The 17,121-nt window shown below is 39.6% G+C and overlaps 1 protein-coding gene across 8 annotated transcripts in view; it reads right to left on the bottom strand.

Moving 5' to 3' along the window:
• The window catches only part of NTM (neurotrimin), a 962,543-nt gene that overhangs the window by 172,037 nt on the left and 773,385 nt on the right, over positions 1 to 17,121 (bottom strand). For all 8 annotated transcript variants that reach the window (XM_079103654.1, XM_079103658.1, XM_079103653.1 and 5 more), the window contains one exon: positions 12,677 to 12,909. In XM_079103654.1, coding sequence (XP_078959780.1) covers positions 12,677 to 12,909 — 233 coding nt within the window. The remainder of the gene's footprint in view (positions 1 to 12,676; positions 12,910 to 17,121) is intronic.

Raw genomic sequence — 17,121 nt, 5'->3', positions numbered from 1 at the left:
TTTGTTTAGTTTTTTACATAGAGCCATCACTCAGTATCCATAGATAATTGGTTCTAGGACCCTATCATTTGGTATTTTAGAATACCAAAATCCAGAGATACTTAAGTCCCTTATGTAAAATGTCAGTATTTGCATAGAACCTGCATATATTCTCCCACATACTGAAAATCCTCTCTAGATTACTTATCATATCTAATTCAATGCAAATGCTATGTAAATAGTTATTCTATATGGCTTAGGGAATACTGACAAGAAAAGTCTGTACATATTAAAGACAAATGGAATTTTTTCCTGAGATAGATAGATATACTAGAGGATAAATTACAACAATAATCATTCTTTGTTTTTGCTAGCTTCTGTGAGTCACTTCTTGGGAAATGGCCTGGCCAGGCAGTTCCAATTCAGCATCTCTCCTGAGAAAACAAGCCAATGTCAGAAGAGCCTGTGAACTGGTGAAGGCCTAACTGGCACTAAAGACTGTGCTTTCATGGTGGTTCCCTCTTGGCTGGCAAGTTCCCGCTGACTCTTGGAGGGAGGCCTCAGTTCCTATGCATGGGTCTGCCCAGCACCATCTGAATGTCCTCACAGTAAGGGGGCTGGATTCCCCAGAACGAAGTAGCAAACTTTTTTTATATAAAGGGCTAGAGAGCAACTATTTTAAGCATTGTTGGCTATATCAAGTCTCTATAACATATTCTTTATCTTTTTTTAACCATATTCTAAAAATATAAAAACCAATCCTAGCTTACAGGTCCTAACAAGATAGACTGGATTTGACCCATAGGCCTTAATTTGCTGATGCCTTTCCTTAGAGGAAGCAATCTAAGTGATGAAGATGAAAGCTGCCTTGTTTAAATAGGCCTAGCCTGTGAAGTTACACACTTGTCCCTTTATGATACAGGGTTGGTTAAATCTGTGGATGTGGAACTATGGAACTCACAGATACGAAGGGCTGAGAATAAAGAAAACCAGTCAACTCCAAAGATGAGTCTGACTCTCACAGAGACAAATCTAAATTTCTGGTAGACTAGGAATTCCAGGTTTTTCCCTACTTCCAGCCATCAAGGATTTGAAATATTGAAATCAGTGTATAAGTTTTGTGTTGTTGCTATAACAAATTTCTATAGACTTTATGTTTCAAACACACACATCTATTCTTTCTTAGCTTTGGAGGCCACAAGTCCAAATCACTGTCACTGGGTTAAAAATCAAGGCATCAATGCTTCCTCTGGAAGACCCAGAGAAAATTTTGTTCCATGATTCCTCCAGCTTCTGGTGGCTACTGACATTCCTTGGCATTTGGCCACATTACTCCAATCTTCAAGGCCAATATAGTCAAATCTTCATATTGCCTTCTTTTCTGTCTCTCATAATCTCCACCTGACTCTCAGAGTGCACGTGTAATCACAGAATAATCACATCCTAAATCTTTAATCACATCTGCAAAGATACTCTCACACAAGGCATATTCACATGTCTTAGGGATTAGGATCTGCTATCTTTGCTTGGCCATTATTAGCCTACTACAATGATTACTAAAGAAAAACACAGTGAATAACTTTAATTATTTTTAGAAAGAAATTTCATAGATTCATTCATTACCCCACATTAGTCCCTGAGCTCCTATTAAGTTCCAGGCTATGGGTATAGAATACGAAGCAGATATTTCCCTTACCTTCAAGGAAGCATATATAATCTACTAATCACAGAAACAGATGCCCAATTCTCCCTATGACAGGAACAAGTAAGGACAGAGCTTTGGCTCTTGGTAAAGGTAGAGTGCAGGGGTTAACCCACGTCAGCAGGTCTGGGAAAGTCTTTCTATGGAACAGGCATTTGAGATAATGTGCGAAGGATAAACATAGTTAATGGAATGAAAAGAGGAAGAGAATTTCAGGAAGAGAGGCAACATATACAAAGGGCCTGTGACCAGGAAGAGCAAGAATAGTACAATAAACCAAGACAAAACAGTGAGTCAGGGACATGCCATGAGTCAAGAAAGGAGGTTCCTTGGATCTAGACCACTGGGCTAATCAATTACTTGGTAAGTACTGACCGTTTTGGGCTAAGGGAAGGACCTTGAGGGACCACCATGTTTAAAAGAGTACTTTGGCTGTATGTTCAGAAAGAATGGGTAGAAGGAGTAGCGTGGATGTGAGCAGTTCTGTTATTTCATTTTCATTCTAGTACTTAGGAGCTGAAATGCCAGATTATTTATTTCAAAAGACTTTTTCATCTTCTGAGACAGGGAATCCCTGCTCCCAAACTTAGGGTGGTCCTCTCTCTTAGCCCCAGGATTCCCATGAATGACTCTTTCTTAGCAGCTCCCGTTTTATCCTTTTATTGCTATCCCCACCTCTATTATATATCCTGATCACAGGCAACAGTCTTATTTGTTTTCATATCTCTTCCAACCTTATTTTAGTACTGGACACATCATAGACTATATATGTGTGAAAGGGAAAAATAATCTCAACTTCAGATCTTTCTTTCTTATGGTAGGAATAAAGAGCTGGGCCAGCCTGCACCATCAGAGTAAGGCAATATGTGAGTAAAGGAGTCCCCTCTCTGAAGCCCAGGCCTTAGGACTATAAAACTACCATAAAACATGCTCAAGTGGATTGATGTGAAGTAAAGACATGGTGGAGACAGAGCTATGGGAATTAATGAGGTCAGAGCTCAGAAAATCAGGAGTACTCAAGGAAGGTTCAGGCTGGGGAAAACAGATGTAAACCAGGCAAACTCTTGGGTACAGGGACCTACATCAGTAGCAGACTGTGTATGCATTACTGATACAGAGGACTGGCTCTGTTTAAAGGAGCTAGACTAGGACAAACAGAAGTAAGAACTTGCAAAGCTTTATCACTAGTAAATGATTACAGAACTGAAAGATGTCAATACACAGTCACGCTCTGCTTCTTTACATCTTTTGGGCACCTTTCTCCAAATCAGATTAAGGGATATATTGAAACATTTCTACAAAGTATGTTTTTTCAGGAATAGTTTAAATAAGTAGGTCATTTTTCCAGGTAATTATTATCAAAATTCAGACTGGAACCCAAGACTCCTAAATCCCGAAATTTACTTCTTTCAACTAAGCTATTCAATCCCCAATGAAGCCAACACTGGGTTCATTGTGCAGACTCCCAATTAATCACAGTAGAAAGCACTACTTGCCAAGAGAAAATCCTCTATTTCGAATTCTTAATCCCCCACCAGCTGAGTTTACCACAAAGACATGAATATATAATTGAGACATAAAGAAAGCATGCCACCAAATTAAACTGTCCTAATTTTAAATCAATAAATTCCTTCTCAAATAACATGAAACAAAGACCAAAAGAAAAATGTGGCTCTCTGACAACTCTCAAAGCATTGTATCACTGAGCCGAACTCCAACAGACATCAGTGAGATTTCCTATCGACACTAGACAGTAATTTACCACAGACCACATCCAATAGGAATATGTCTTAATACAACCCTAAATGGTGACATCTCAAGGCAGACATCTGAATCAGGGCATCTTCCATCATCTGCATACTGTCTCTCAGGTAAGAAAGGGAAGGTGGCTGCTGGTACCTAAGGACTGGAAACCCCTATCTGTGACTGTCACTTGTCCTTGGCAGGATCCTCATCCTCTTGGGTATGATCATCATGACGACACAGCAAAACCCAATACCATGTACTATATTTCCTAGTAGATAAAGAATATTCTTATCATACCACGATTAAAAAATCATGATTGTAACTGCAACTGTAAACAAACATTTAGTGCTTTCAAAAACTGACTTGCTGGCAGAAAGGTCTTTGGCAATCCTTGCCTTCTGTGTTTTAACCATGCAAGGTGTATAGAAGCAGGGGGGGTTATTTATGTTCTTTCCTCCTGAGACTTCTTCCTTCCACTCAAGGCTTATTAACCCAGGTGCCTGTGATGTTCTATTCCACTGACAGACTTCTGAATATCTGTCCACTACCCAATTTAATATGTTTCCTTGAGGAACAGAAAGACCTTTTTGCCAAATATGGGTTGAAAATATACATGGTCTTATCCAAAACTGAGATACAACCAAGTTTTTTAGTCCTATGTCCAGTGATTTCAAACCAGGAATCCTGTGCTGTGACCATGTCAGCATTTCTACTCTTCCTCCAATGAGTTTTATTCTGTCAGATTTTCAAGCTCTGCACATGCTATTGCTCCAGTTTGGGATGTTGCATCTTCTCCAGAGTCCTCAAACACCCGACTTACAATTAAGACCCTCATGCAATGTAACTTTGAAGTTTTGTTTTATCCTGCAGATAAATTCAATTACTCTCTCAGTGTCCTCATCACATTCTATGCATAAATATTTTGATCCTTGTTAGTTCATAAGACTGCTCCTTATGAGTACTGTGGTTTCCTCTACTAGATAGGACAAGAACTCTGTCTGAATCTTTGTGCTCATAGCAGCTGGTTTCAAAGTTCTGTTTGATGGAATTGAAAGATGTCAGCTGATAATCCTCAATCAGAAATAGATGAACTGAGAACTTTCCATACCAACTTCTTCCCAGGCCCATGAAGCTAAGTATTTTAACTTTCTCAAGAGGGATAGCCTGAGACAGTCCTTTGATCATCCAAGTCTTTTTGCAAGAGTTACAGCACTGGGATCAATGATGCTTACCTGGAAATCCCTATGCACACACCCCATGGGGCATGTGCTGAAACCTTTAGGGATATGGTAAATTAAGACATATTCTAGGATTTTCCATCAAGAGACCTCATGAAACTCTTAAATAAGAATGTTTTCTTCAAGGTCAGTTTGAATAGTTCCTCATCTCTTATACAAGAATGGGAGGCTGTAGAAATGTATCTTGTAAATTCAGGATTTGATGTTTGTCCTTTCCCCAAAATAAAGTGACAGCCTGTCTCACTTGGAAGCTGCAGAAGGAATCAAGATCCAGAAGAAATATGAGACACTTTTTTCCAGTCTCTAGTGTTGGAATCTGTGATAGCTCAGAGGCAGCTCACATTCCCTGGGGAAAACCACTGAAAGGGTAGGAATTTGCTGGTTGCCTATAGAACTTCCTTAGGGAGCCCTAACTGCTTACTTGGAGGGCTATTGCTGCAGACTTCTGTAAGTGTTGTGAGGCAATAAGGGTCACCTGAAATTTCTCTCTGTTAGAACCCAGAAGTGGTCTGCAGGTCTTGGACAGAGGAACTTTATTTTATTTACTGTTCTGACCAGGAGGCACCTGTGGGCAGATGCCAAATTTATCAAACTGCTTAGGAAACACAAGGGATGACTCCTCTCCAACCATACCAGAAGGCACAGGAAATGCCATAAATTAAACCAATATGACTTTTATTAGAGCGTTTTGCTAAGATTATCTTAGTATTATGCACACTGTCCTGCTTGGCTTAGGGGACAGATCTAAGTGGGTTTACTGAAACATTAGCCTTGGTTTTGGCTTTCTGATAAATGTCCTTCTGTATTGTCAGTAGCTGCTTCAAGAAATTTAAAAACTCACCAGGTAGAGCTGAGTCGCCTCATCTGCATGCTGTCTAAATTGTGCAAATTAATTGCAGGGAAATGCCCTACTTCCTTGCCATTCTCCAGGGTGCTTTAAGGAACATTTTAATTTTGTAGTTGAATTTAATTTCCCTACCTTTTCAAAAGTGTGCCGAATTTAGATGCAGAGTCGTATGACCAGACCAAATAAATGTGCATTTTCATCTATTTCTTAAACAGGGCAGGAAGCAAAGAGGCCATTGGGAAGCAGTTTGGGATGGCAAGTATTTTCTACTGCTTGTCACCCAGACTACTGAAAACCAGGAAATGAAGGCGTACTCAGAAGGTGACTGTCTATTCTGAATTGGATAGTGTGTTTTCCTCTATCTCCTCCAGCCAGACTGAATGAAAACCGTTGGAGCAAAAATCTTCCCAGTTCTCCAGGAGCCTTGTAGAGCCAAGAGGGCATGGTGCCTCCTTTTCAGGGATGAGTCTGGAGAGACAGAAATCTTTGCTTCCAAAGTAAGGCAGCATTCATCATATCACATAGTTCCCTTTGATATGTTGGGTTTCAACTTTCCTTTGTTCAGGTTGAGGGTGAGTGGGAATCTATGGTAAAGAGGTATGTAGAAATTAAAAGTTACTGTTCCTGTTAATTATGAGTTCAGCTTAAAAAGGTCAATTAATTATTCAAGATTGGAAAGGAGCACCTTGTATGTCAGGCAGGTAGGAGGAGAGGGATAGGAGCAGGGAGACAGTACAAGGTAATGAAGGACTGGTGAGGCCAAAGCTCTATTGTTTGTGAATCACAGGTGGAGGTTGGCTGTCTCCACAGTTTAATCCCTTTCTCCCTGGAATTCCACTGTCACAGGGAATGGAGTATCCTGGCTCCTGCCCTTCATTCCAGTTCTATTCTGAAGACATCTGTGTTTTCCCCCTTTCACCTGAATTTCAGGGTTGTTTGACTCAAAAGGCAGGTAATTAACTATCAAACAATAGTGGGAATTTTCAGATTAATTCTGCTTAGAAAGAAATAGGAAAACTCATTTTCACCAAACAAAAGGAAGGGGGTGATTAGATGCTCCAATGATAAAAGAAAGACTTAGATAGGGCCTGGGAAACTGATAAAGAGGCCCAAAGCTTTTTTATTATTTTTACACTAATATCTCTGTTTTTATAAGCTCTGCATTCTACTGTCCTCTAGTATGCAAATGTTTCTCTAAGTGAGATTGAAGTCCCACAGGTACTCAGGTCCAGGCAGAGAAGTCGGCTTTCCATGCTTGGATAAAGGGGACCTTTTTTCTAACATTTGTAGACAACCACAGCATGATGTTGCAATGTGATGAGCTCTGATGTTTAGAAACACAAATAGGTCTTTTGAGAACTATTCCCAATCTGCCCTTACTTTGGCACCCGATACAGTCCCACTGAGTGTTTTATCTACTTGGTGCTTTCCAAAATCTAGCTTCTACCAAGGGAACAATGGAGACATTAAAAAAAAAAAAAAAGGAGGAGGAGGATGAGGAGGAGGAGGATGAGGAGGAGAAAGAAGGAGAGGAAGGAGAAGAAGAGAGAAAAGGAAAAGAAAGCTTGGTTGGACAACAAGATCAAGAGGTTGAAAGGCCGAAAAGACTCAGCTAGATTCCAGAAACAGTCATTTATTAATTATATTCATAAGCAGAAAACACTAAGGTCAAAGGGATGGAAATCAGTAGAACCACATTTTAATAAATTGTAGATGGATCTCACTCAGATTTAAAGATTATGTTCTGGCTGTCAAACTGGATATGCAAATCTCTGGGTGGTTGTTTCTTACTTTTCATATTCCGAATGTTTCATATTCCGAATTGTTTCTTACTTTTCATATCTCCAAATCAGGACTTTCTGATCTCTGACCATGTTCACTTATAATGATGGAATCGTTCCCCCATGTGATGCTTTAGATTCGTTGTTGTCAAACAGGGCTCACAAGTATAACTCTCAGAGCCCTGATGGATTCCTCTCCCCTGCCTTCACATGTCACCAGTCCTCAACCTCTGCCTGTCTTCCATTTATATCTTTAAGATTTAGACCTTTTTCTTTGCCCTGGCTAAGATAGGTTCTACAATCCTCCATTGTTTTCAACAATTCTCTTCTGCTTTTCAAAGATCACCCACCATCTTTTCTAATTTCCATCCTCCAAAATTTCATTCTCTTTTACCACACCACACCTAGTATTATGATGTGGCTTTTGGGGTGTCCTCCAAAAGCTCATGTGTTAGATAGTGCAAGAAAGTTTGGAGGTGAAGTAATTGGGTTATGAGAGTCTTAACCTAATCAGTGTGTCACTCCAGTTAAATGCATTAACTGGGTGGTAACTGTAGATGGATATGGTGAGGCTAGAGGAGGTAGGTCAGAGGGGATGTACCTTTGGGGAATATATTATTTCCCTGCTGAGCAGAAATCTCTCAGCTTCCTGGTGACCTTTTTCTGCTGGTTTCTTCCTTTGCACTCTTATCTTGGGTTCAGAGAAATGGAGCCATTAGTCTACGGACTGAGAAGTCTGAAACCATGATCACCAAATAAACTTTTCCTCCTTTAAAACTGTTCTTATCAGGTTTCTTGGTTATAGCAGCAAAAATGCTGACTTAAACACCTGGCCCTTCAAGGAATGGAAAATGATTTTGGTTTTAACATCAAATGGTCATACTGGTGACCATCTATGGGTTTATCCAGTAAAACTTTCTTTAATGGAAATTCATATAAATGTTACATATCTGCTTTCACTAAGGCAGTAGCAACTGATTGCATGGGGCTATTGAGGTTATAGGAAATATGATTAGTGCGACCGAAGTAGTGGATGTTTAATTTTATTTAATGTGTCTAAATTTAACTTTTAATAGTCACTGTGGCAAGTAACTACTTAGCTCAATTCTCTTCTTAATCTATCCCTTCCCTTCCTGCTGCCTTCCCCTCTACCTCCATTCCATACCACCCTCCTTTCAAGTATGGCCCTTATTCCTAATTCACTTAAGGGGACACTTGCCCATGTGATTGCCTGGGCTTTGTCTCCAGAGGTGAGACTGCTTTTATTCACTGTTACTTCCCCAAGGATGACTCTACACATTGAAGCTGAGAAGCACCATGATATTCTTCCCGAAGTTTGGTCCTATATCCCTGGCCAGAAGCTATCTTTCTCCAGTTCATTTGGAATCTCACCTTTGGACTAATGGGCTTTGATCTGCACCCTTACTCTGCCTGGTTCTCTCTATGTTTCTGCTTAATAGTTGCTTCTTCAATGTCCTATACTGCCCATTGGCTGCAGTGGGAAAGCCTCTCACCTCTAGTCCAAGCCAAACTGAACCCATTCATATTTTAGGTACTTGACCAGTCCTGCTTTATAACCACCCCATATCCTTCATCATGAGAAGATAGAAGGATTTAAAAGAATTTAGGCAACAACAGAACTATTTTTTAAAAAGCTTTGAAAATAGCTTGACTACAACAGGTAGATATTTTTTTTAAAAAAAGAGATAGATTCATTTTAAAAAGAAGTGGGTTAAAAAAATGAGCACTTTTCTTTTTCTTTTGCTAAAATCTGCTGCTATCAGACTTTTAAAACTTCCCAAAGAAAAAAGCATGACACCTAGAACTAGATCTTGCCATAGGAAAGCATATCCTGAGAGTTGGAGGGTGCTTACTGGTGAAGCTCTAGAAAACATGAAGCGAGGACAGCCCTCCAGACCCTCACAGGATGCTTGAGCTAGGTGATCAGTACTCAGAAGCACTAGGGATTTTGGTTGCCATATAAATGAGCCAGCTGGATTTTGGTATAGGTCATATCTGAAGGTTTTAAAGTGGTTAATCAGATACCACAGGAGTGAGAGAATCCATATTCCAAGTGTTTCCAGGAGAGTTTGAAGAATCAATTTAGACAATAGCATTTATATTTACAGAAGATAACTTCATGGGGGTGATTGGGCCAAATGTTACGCACGTCCATATTCTCTATACAAAGGTGAACTAACTTTTCAAGGGCATTTTTTATCCACTCTTATGTGATAAGTGCTTGGTCAAGGTACTAGTTACCAGGATTGTTTTTCTCCAGTGATCATTTACTATGTGAATAATGGATTCGTGCACAAAGGCTGGGGATCAGCTTTTCAGATAGGTGCACAGATGGTGTCATGACTGTATGTAAGAATCACACATATTGAATCACAACCAAAAAGACAGAGGATCTAATAGAAAAAATATTGGGGTTTATGGGATATTTGATTGATAGTCACAGACCTAGACCTGAAATAAATTGTACAATACTATGAAAATGCCATTACCTTCATTCTGCATGGGTTTATTTATATATGATGTCGACAATACAGACATAAATACACATACACATAAGCAGAGTATCAGGTTAGTTCTATTCTGTTGCTGCCGCTTTTACTTATTTTTTTCTTTAATGATCATAATACCATTTTCAAAACTTAATATGTCTGACTTGCATTCCAGCAGAGTCCTGTTCAGGGTTGAAAAGCAACTTAAATCTAGACAGGCAGCTTCTGCTAGGGGAATTAGGGTTTCTGTTCAGTATAATAAATGATCCCAAGATAAATATATTTCTTTTTTAAATCCTGGATGGTAGTGTATCCTCTTTCCAATACAGAAACAGAGGAGTCTGGTTCTATTTAGTTTGTCTGATTGCTTTGAAGAAGGGGGACAGGCTGACTCTGGAAAAACTATGGTCCTCTATTCATTAACGTGTCAATAAAACTCAGTCCAGGCATATTGACAGCGGATTAGCTTAGGCTGAGTCTGTGTACAAGACCAATGCCGCTTTTAACCCGGCTTGTTTCCAGATCAATACACCCATCAGCATTCGAAAATTAGCCCAAGATGAGATTCCAATACTGGAGGTGGTGTGTCATGCGAAGAGGGCACCTAGCCAAGTCACAAATGTAAACACCTAGCTGTGGATTAGACATTTTCCATTAGCTTAGATGTGAGTGAAGATGGATGTAGAGTACATTCCCTCACCCCTCCCATCACCCTATCTCCCAGGTACTCCACCTTCACTTCTGGAGCCTATATAAGATCTTCACACTATAATTCCAGCCATTTGCTTCATTAATCATTTATTAAGTATTCAATTTGTATAAGGCATTCTACCAAGTATTAGACCAGAAATGTGTGGGTGAGTACAGAGGGTGAGTTAAGGAAAAAAAAAAAAAAGTTGCCAAAAAACATAATGTCTTGTTTTAAAGCTAAAGGAGACATTAGCATTTTTCATAATTCTTTCCATTTTCCATCCATAAACGTGCTGATTCCTAAAGCAAATGCCTGTTCATAGTTCCTACTCTTTTGTTATCACTGCTAGGTATTCTGCCCTAGGAATGACTTCACTATGGCCTCATGGAGATTACAGAAGGTGCCACTGGAGCATTTGCTGAACCTCCCCATAGTATGGCAATTCTTTATTTTGTCTACAATGAAAATGCATTTATATTAAAACAGATATATATTTAAACAAAAATATGTAGCAATTCCTACACTGATATGCATCAAGTACTCTAATACTTTGATGCAATTCATTTTAAAAATGCACTTTACATTTAGCAGTTTGAAAAAAGAATTATTCATTTATAGAACCAATAAAAGAAAGAAAATGTTATGATTTCTTTGGTGAAAAAAGGAGTGGGAAAAAATAAACAAAAATGTGTTGTGAGCACACTCTGCCATAGCATGAGGGCTTCCTGTGTCAAATTTGCAACATCTTTTACTAAGCCAGGCCTGATGTTTCCCTCATTCAAGCCTGTTCTCTAGTCATTACAGCTCATTCTATCTTGCTTTGCACAGTTCGGGTTTGTGATGCAAGTTTTGCTCTCTCCTCCCTTCCTAAAGCTAGCTGACCCCTAATTCTTCCATTTTGTTGAGTTTTTCCTTCTTGAGTCATACTCTTTCCCATTTTCCTGTAGTTAGTCATCCAGTGGCTCTACCCTTCTCTTGGGGATGTTGACAGGAAGGGTCAACTGTAGGAGCCTATAGGAAAGGAAGGAGTTCATTGCTCTGTACCTGCCAGCTGACTGGGTGAAGGGAATCTGGAATCAGTTTAGGAAAGAAACTCCAACAGAGTAGCTGGCATTACATTGCTTGGAGGCTTTAGCTTCTGAGATAATAAAATGCTCTTAATCCACTATAAAACCTGTTTAAAAAGTTAAGAAACATGACAACAGCATTCAAAAAATTGAAAATAAAAACTTATAATAGCACAACACCTAATACATAAGTAGCCCTTCTATAGGCCAGGCACTCTCCTAAGTATTTTATATGTTGTACATGTAAAATTTAATCCTCACCCCTGCTCTACACATTGACCCCATTATACAGAAAGAGACCCATGAGGCACAATGATAACTTGATCCAATTCTCACAGCCAGAAAGCATCCCAGTGTGACTCTAAGCTCTTACTAGCTAGCAATGTATCCACAGGCTGCATTATCTAAATGCTCCGGGACCAGTTTTGCTTTGTGGGAAGAAGTGAATACCAATTCCAAGTTCTGAGAAAAAGAGCAGAACCCAAAAAAACACACACAGGGACAAACTCCAAATGAACCACCACAACAAGAGAACCCAAACACACGAGGCCTCAAATGTGCAGAAGGGAAGGAGACCCAAGCTGTAACCAAAACATAAGCCGATCTGACACACGTTTAGAGGAGAAGCGATGAATTAAAACCCTAGGTCTGAGAAATGAGAGAAGATGCAATCACGTTTCAAATAATCAGGCCAGCTGGGAAGGATGCACTTGAGGGAAGATCACGGAGACTCCTTGATGTCTTTGATTTGTGTGAAAACTGGTCTGGCATATATGGAGCACCAAAAGAACATTGTAACGCTGGTCTTAAGGCAATCTTGGGGTTGGATGGAACATTAAAAAACAAAATGCTGAGGGGAGGAAAAACAAGGAAAAGCAATAATTAGAAGATAATTCTATGAAAATATATTTTTGGAATAAAAGCAAAAATGAAAACAAAAGTCCTACTCAATGAGCAAATGATTGTAAAATTCAGCTTCTAAAAACAAAATGACAAACAGAAAAGTATTTTCACTGGACAGGATAAACAAAATACATCTCTGTTAAGGTAATAGAAAAAGTCATTAATACAGGCTTTCTCTGCCACCCATTCTGACCTCCCAGCCAGCTACCCACCTTGTACAATGAGGTGGACCCGAGAGGTCTTTGGGTGGTTGTCTGTCTGCACAGAGCAGGTATACGGGCCCTCGTCATACACATCCACATTCTGGATCTCGATGCTGTACTGAGTTTGGGTGTTGCTCAGGAGGACCACACGAGGATCCAGGCACCACTTGTCATTCCCAGCGTAGAGGATGGTGCTGCGGTTTAGCCAGGCCACCCGGGTAACCCGGTTGTCAATCGTGCACCTGAAGATAAGACAAGACAGGTAAGTCAAAGGATCAGGGAGTAAACAGGAGCCATCACAGTGGGGTTGTTATGGCAAGCCTGTGTTATTCTGCCTTCTCTTTTCCCCTTATCTCTGTATATATTCATGCATGTTCTGATCTGTTATTGGTGGAACTTTCTGGAACACAATAGCAGAAGCCTTATGGGATTATAATCTCAGAATATTGGTTGTCTTAGACTCTGAGGTCCAGAGGAGTTCAGTGCTTCTGAAATTGTTTCAAACAACTTCTCAGTTGTAACCTGGAGGCATCGTGCATACTCAGAATGTCTGAATCTTTCAGTACTATTGGCCTTCCCTTGGCTCAGGGATTTCCATGCTGTGAATGCTTATAATCTCTCTAATTACTGTCTAGGGTTTTGAGTGCACTAACTCATACAATACTTATAGCCACCCAATGGTGTATATTCTCTTGGCAAAGGAATTGAGGGACAGAGCAACTCAATAAGTCTCCAATTCATGCAGATAACATGTGCAAGATCAGAAACCCAGATTTAACTACTAACCATTATTCCACTCATCTCAGAATAGCAAGTTCCAACAGAAGGATTCTGAAGTCAAAACTAAATATGGACCACCATCATTGCTATTTATCTTCATTATACCCAGGGGCAGAAATGTTCAATTATTGCTAGACTAAAGGCATTTTCCCAAATCTCAGAACTGTTTGCACATATAAAAATAGATTCCCTTTCTTTTATTTTTGCATCTGGAGTCCTCAGATTGTGGAAGCTTCTTTCTCTTTTCTACACTTTGAAATTTGCCAAAGATCTCACCAAGTCCTCATCATGTCTTTCTGTCTGTATTCATTTCCCTCTCTTGCTATACCACACATTTTCTATGGCCTTAGGCTTAATTCACAAACACAGCATCCTGATCTTAACTATAATGCTGAAAATAGCTGTGTTGCATGGTACATATAATGATGCCTCAAATTTATACATTCTTTTGCAATATACAAAGCACTTTTACATTCACACTGTCTCATTTGATTCCTGCAACAACATATCTGTGAGATAGATGTTCTCATCCATTCTCTGTTTAGAGACCAAGACTTTGGAGTTTCCAAATGGTCTGGGTCTTTTCCAAGGTAAGAGTAAGGAAATAATGGATTCAGAACTCTCAATCAGTGCTTCATATTTATGGTCCTAAATATCTCTCAGAAGATACAGAGTTGAATTTTTCAGTGGGGAGGGGTTTTTCTTTTATTGAAATTCCAAAATGATCTGAATCATATATATATCATTTTGAGATTTAGTGTATATCAATATATATATACTAGTACTGAGCACCTCCACATTGCTATTTCTAGTTTTCTCAGGAAGTTGGTCCCTCTTGAGATGAGACATCCTGTACTATGCATACTTTCCACTTTACTTGTGTAAATGTCACACCACTATGGAAGGACCACTCAGGTGCAGGTGGACCTTTTGCTGAGAGCTCCTTCAGGAAAAATTGTTCAACCAGAAAACACCTTTGCTCTGGCATCCAGCAAGTTTTCAGCTGCTTACTGAATTTTCTAGAAATGCAGAAGAGATGAATCATCTCTGATATCAGTCAGACAAACAGCATGGAAATGGGAGAAAATTGATTGGGGGGAACACCAAGGGAGTATTTCTGGAAAAGGGTGTAAATCATATATATCAGAATGACATGAGAGGCACCTAACCTCCATCATCCATGAGTCTACTGATTCAGAATCTTTGGGAACCCAGGAATACAAATTTATAAATAATGGGCAAGTTGGGTCATATACTCATCAAAATTTGATGTTGAAGAGTATATCCTGGAGCACCTACATAATTGAATGGAACCTGGAGCAAAAGGAAAATGTGCAGCCCTTTGTTGAAGAATTAGTAAGAGTTTTAAGATGTTAAGAGCAGAGCATGAAACTTATTGCACATTCCTATGCAAATAATCACAGTCATAAAGCCAGCTATGAATGCACCTTAAACTTCATTATACTAATGAACTCCCTGAAAATCTTGATGAAATGTGGATTCTGAGTCAGTAGATCTGATGTGGAACCTGGTATTCTGCATCTTTCAGAAGCTCCCAGGGGATGAAAATATTGATAGCCCCTGGATCACTTCTTGAGCAGCATTTATCTGGAGGTAAATTGTGTGTACATTAGCATTTGCAAAGAACCAAGCTTGCACCTCACTATGCAAAAGTGTGATCGGCAAACAGCAGGCTCAATATCACTTGGGAACTTGTTAGAAATACAAAATCTCATGCCCCATATCAGAGGCACTGAGTTGGAATCTGCATTTTAATAAGATCTCCAGGTAACTCAAATGCACACAGAGGTTAGACTGGTCTAGAGTGTACTACAAAACTTTCTTTTTGCTTTAATGACAATATCCAGACTATGCTTTGGGAGTGAACAAACAGAGAGAAGTTTAGACAATAAAGGAGGCTCCTGACACTGTTTCTTCTTTTACATCTTGGGCTGCCACTCCACAAATATGGATTCAAAATGACATTGATCTCAAATTCATTAAGAAGCATGACACAATCCACAACTTGCTTTACTAGTAATGCACCTGGAACACCATTTATGTTAACAAGCTTACAGGCACTTACTGATCTGACTCAGGTGTGAGTCCAAGCAAGGAAATGGTGAAAATTCACATTCATCGCCAATGCTTATTGAACTTATATTACTATATGCTATGTTACCATGCAAGCCCATTACATGTAATTTTAGAATCTCAAAACCTTGATCATGTTCATCTACTATTGCCAATTTACAGATGAAATTAACTGAGACTAAGAAACATCTGCATTTATTATAATCACACTCTAGAAATAAGAATTGCCCATGTTTTGCTTTGTTTTGTTTTCCAAATTCAGTGTTCTTGAATGACCCTATACTCTCTTAAAATAACATCCAGATTGGTGGTTCTCAAATTCAAATTGAATAGAATCTCTGGATAATATGACAGTAGTCATTGCTGAGTCCCTACCTGCAATTTTCTCATCCAGTGGTTCTCGGGTAGGGTCTGAGAAACTACATTTTTGATATAATCCCAAGTGCTGAGATGCTGCTGATTTGGAGACCCTTACTTTGAAAACCACTAATTTAGATATCTGGTTCTTGTTGAAATGAGAGTAGGACATTTAAATGGGCACTAGAAAATGACTCTTGTTGGAAACAATTTCCCATTACTTGCAGGAGAGAACTTTCTTGTAACCAATATATTCTGGTAAACCAGAAGAAGAGTCTCAGTTATTTTTTCCCCCAGCAACTTAAATTTGACTAGATACCAGTTAAATGCCCATGGTGCAGGAAATGCTGACCAACAGACTCTAAGTAACATGAATAATAGTTCTTGGCTGCTGTAACACAGGCATCTTACGACCTCAAGAAGAATACAAGAGGACTGTCCTGGGTTTTCCTGTGAGCATCTAATTATTGAAAATCAAGTGAAACAGAAGCGTTCCCACCACACTGCATTGCATTACAGGGCCAAAGAGGTTCCTCTGCAGATACACTAGCACTCTGAACATAGCCAATTTCCAGCACAGTTATGCAGCTCCTGTGATATACTACACTGAAAAGCTGGCATAGCATCAGCTGTGGTTTTGGACACATCCAAGGTCATGTTTAGATGTCCAAACTGTCACTGCTGGATATCAGTCTTGCTGAGTCTCCATGGAATTAATGCTGGCTTCTGCAGAGATGGATCACAAAGGTACCTTGGCAGCCAACTCCTGTCACCTCCTCATACCTGCCCCCATCTATCTGTCTCATTTATCCAGTCTCCATACAGGATGCAGAGGAGACATTTTTCCTAGGTTAGAAAAAAAGTGAAAATGAGCATAATTGCTCTCTCAGTCAGAGCAAATGCTTTGGTGGGTGTGGAGTCCGTAGAAATTCAGTGTTGGGAAATTCAGCCAATGGGTTCCTGAATAGACACTGCCCTTCATACAGTTATTCTACAAAATGACTCCTCAAACATGTGATGGTGTTTTACCTTCTTCAGGAAGATAATTAACTAGGAGTGAATAGGTTTCATAATCATTTGTCCCTGACAGGTGAACAAAGCTAGAGATGACCACTTCTTAGCTATCAGGCAAACAGTCCCAAGTTGACAGATTGCAGGCCAGGAAGACTGATGGGAGATTGAAGGGTGAGAAGGGTCCAGAATGAACTTTGAAAAGTCTCTCA

Source organism: Sciurus vulgaris (genome assembly GCF_902686455.1).
Source record: "Sciurus vulgaris genome assembly, chromosome: 11".
Taxonomy (NCBI): domain Eukaryota; kingdom Metazoa; phylum Chordata; class Mammalia; order Rodentia; family Sciuridae; genus Sciurus; species Sciurus vulgaris.
This window is presented reverse-complemented; position numbering and strand designations above follow the sequence as displayed.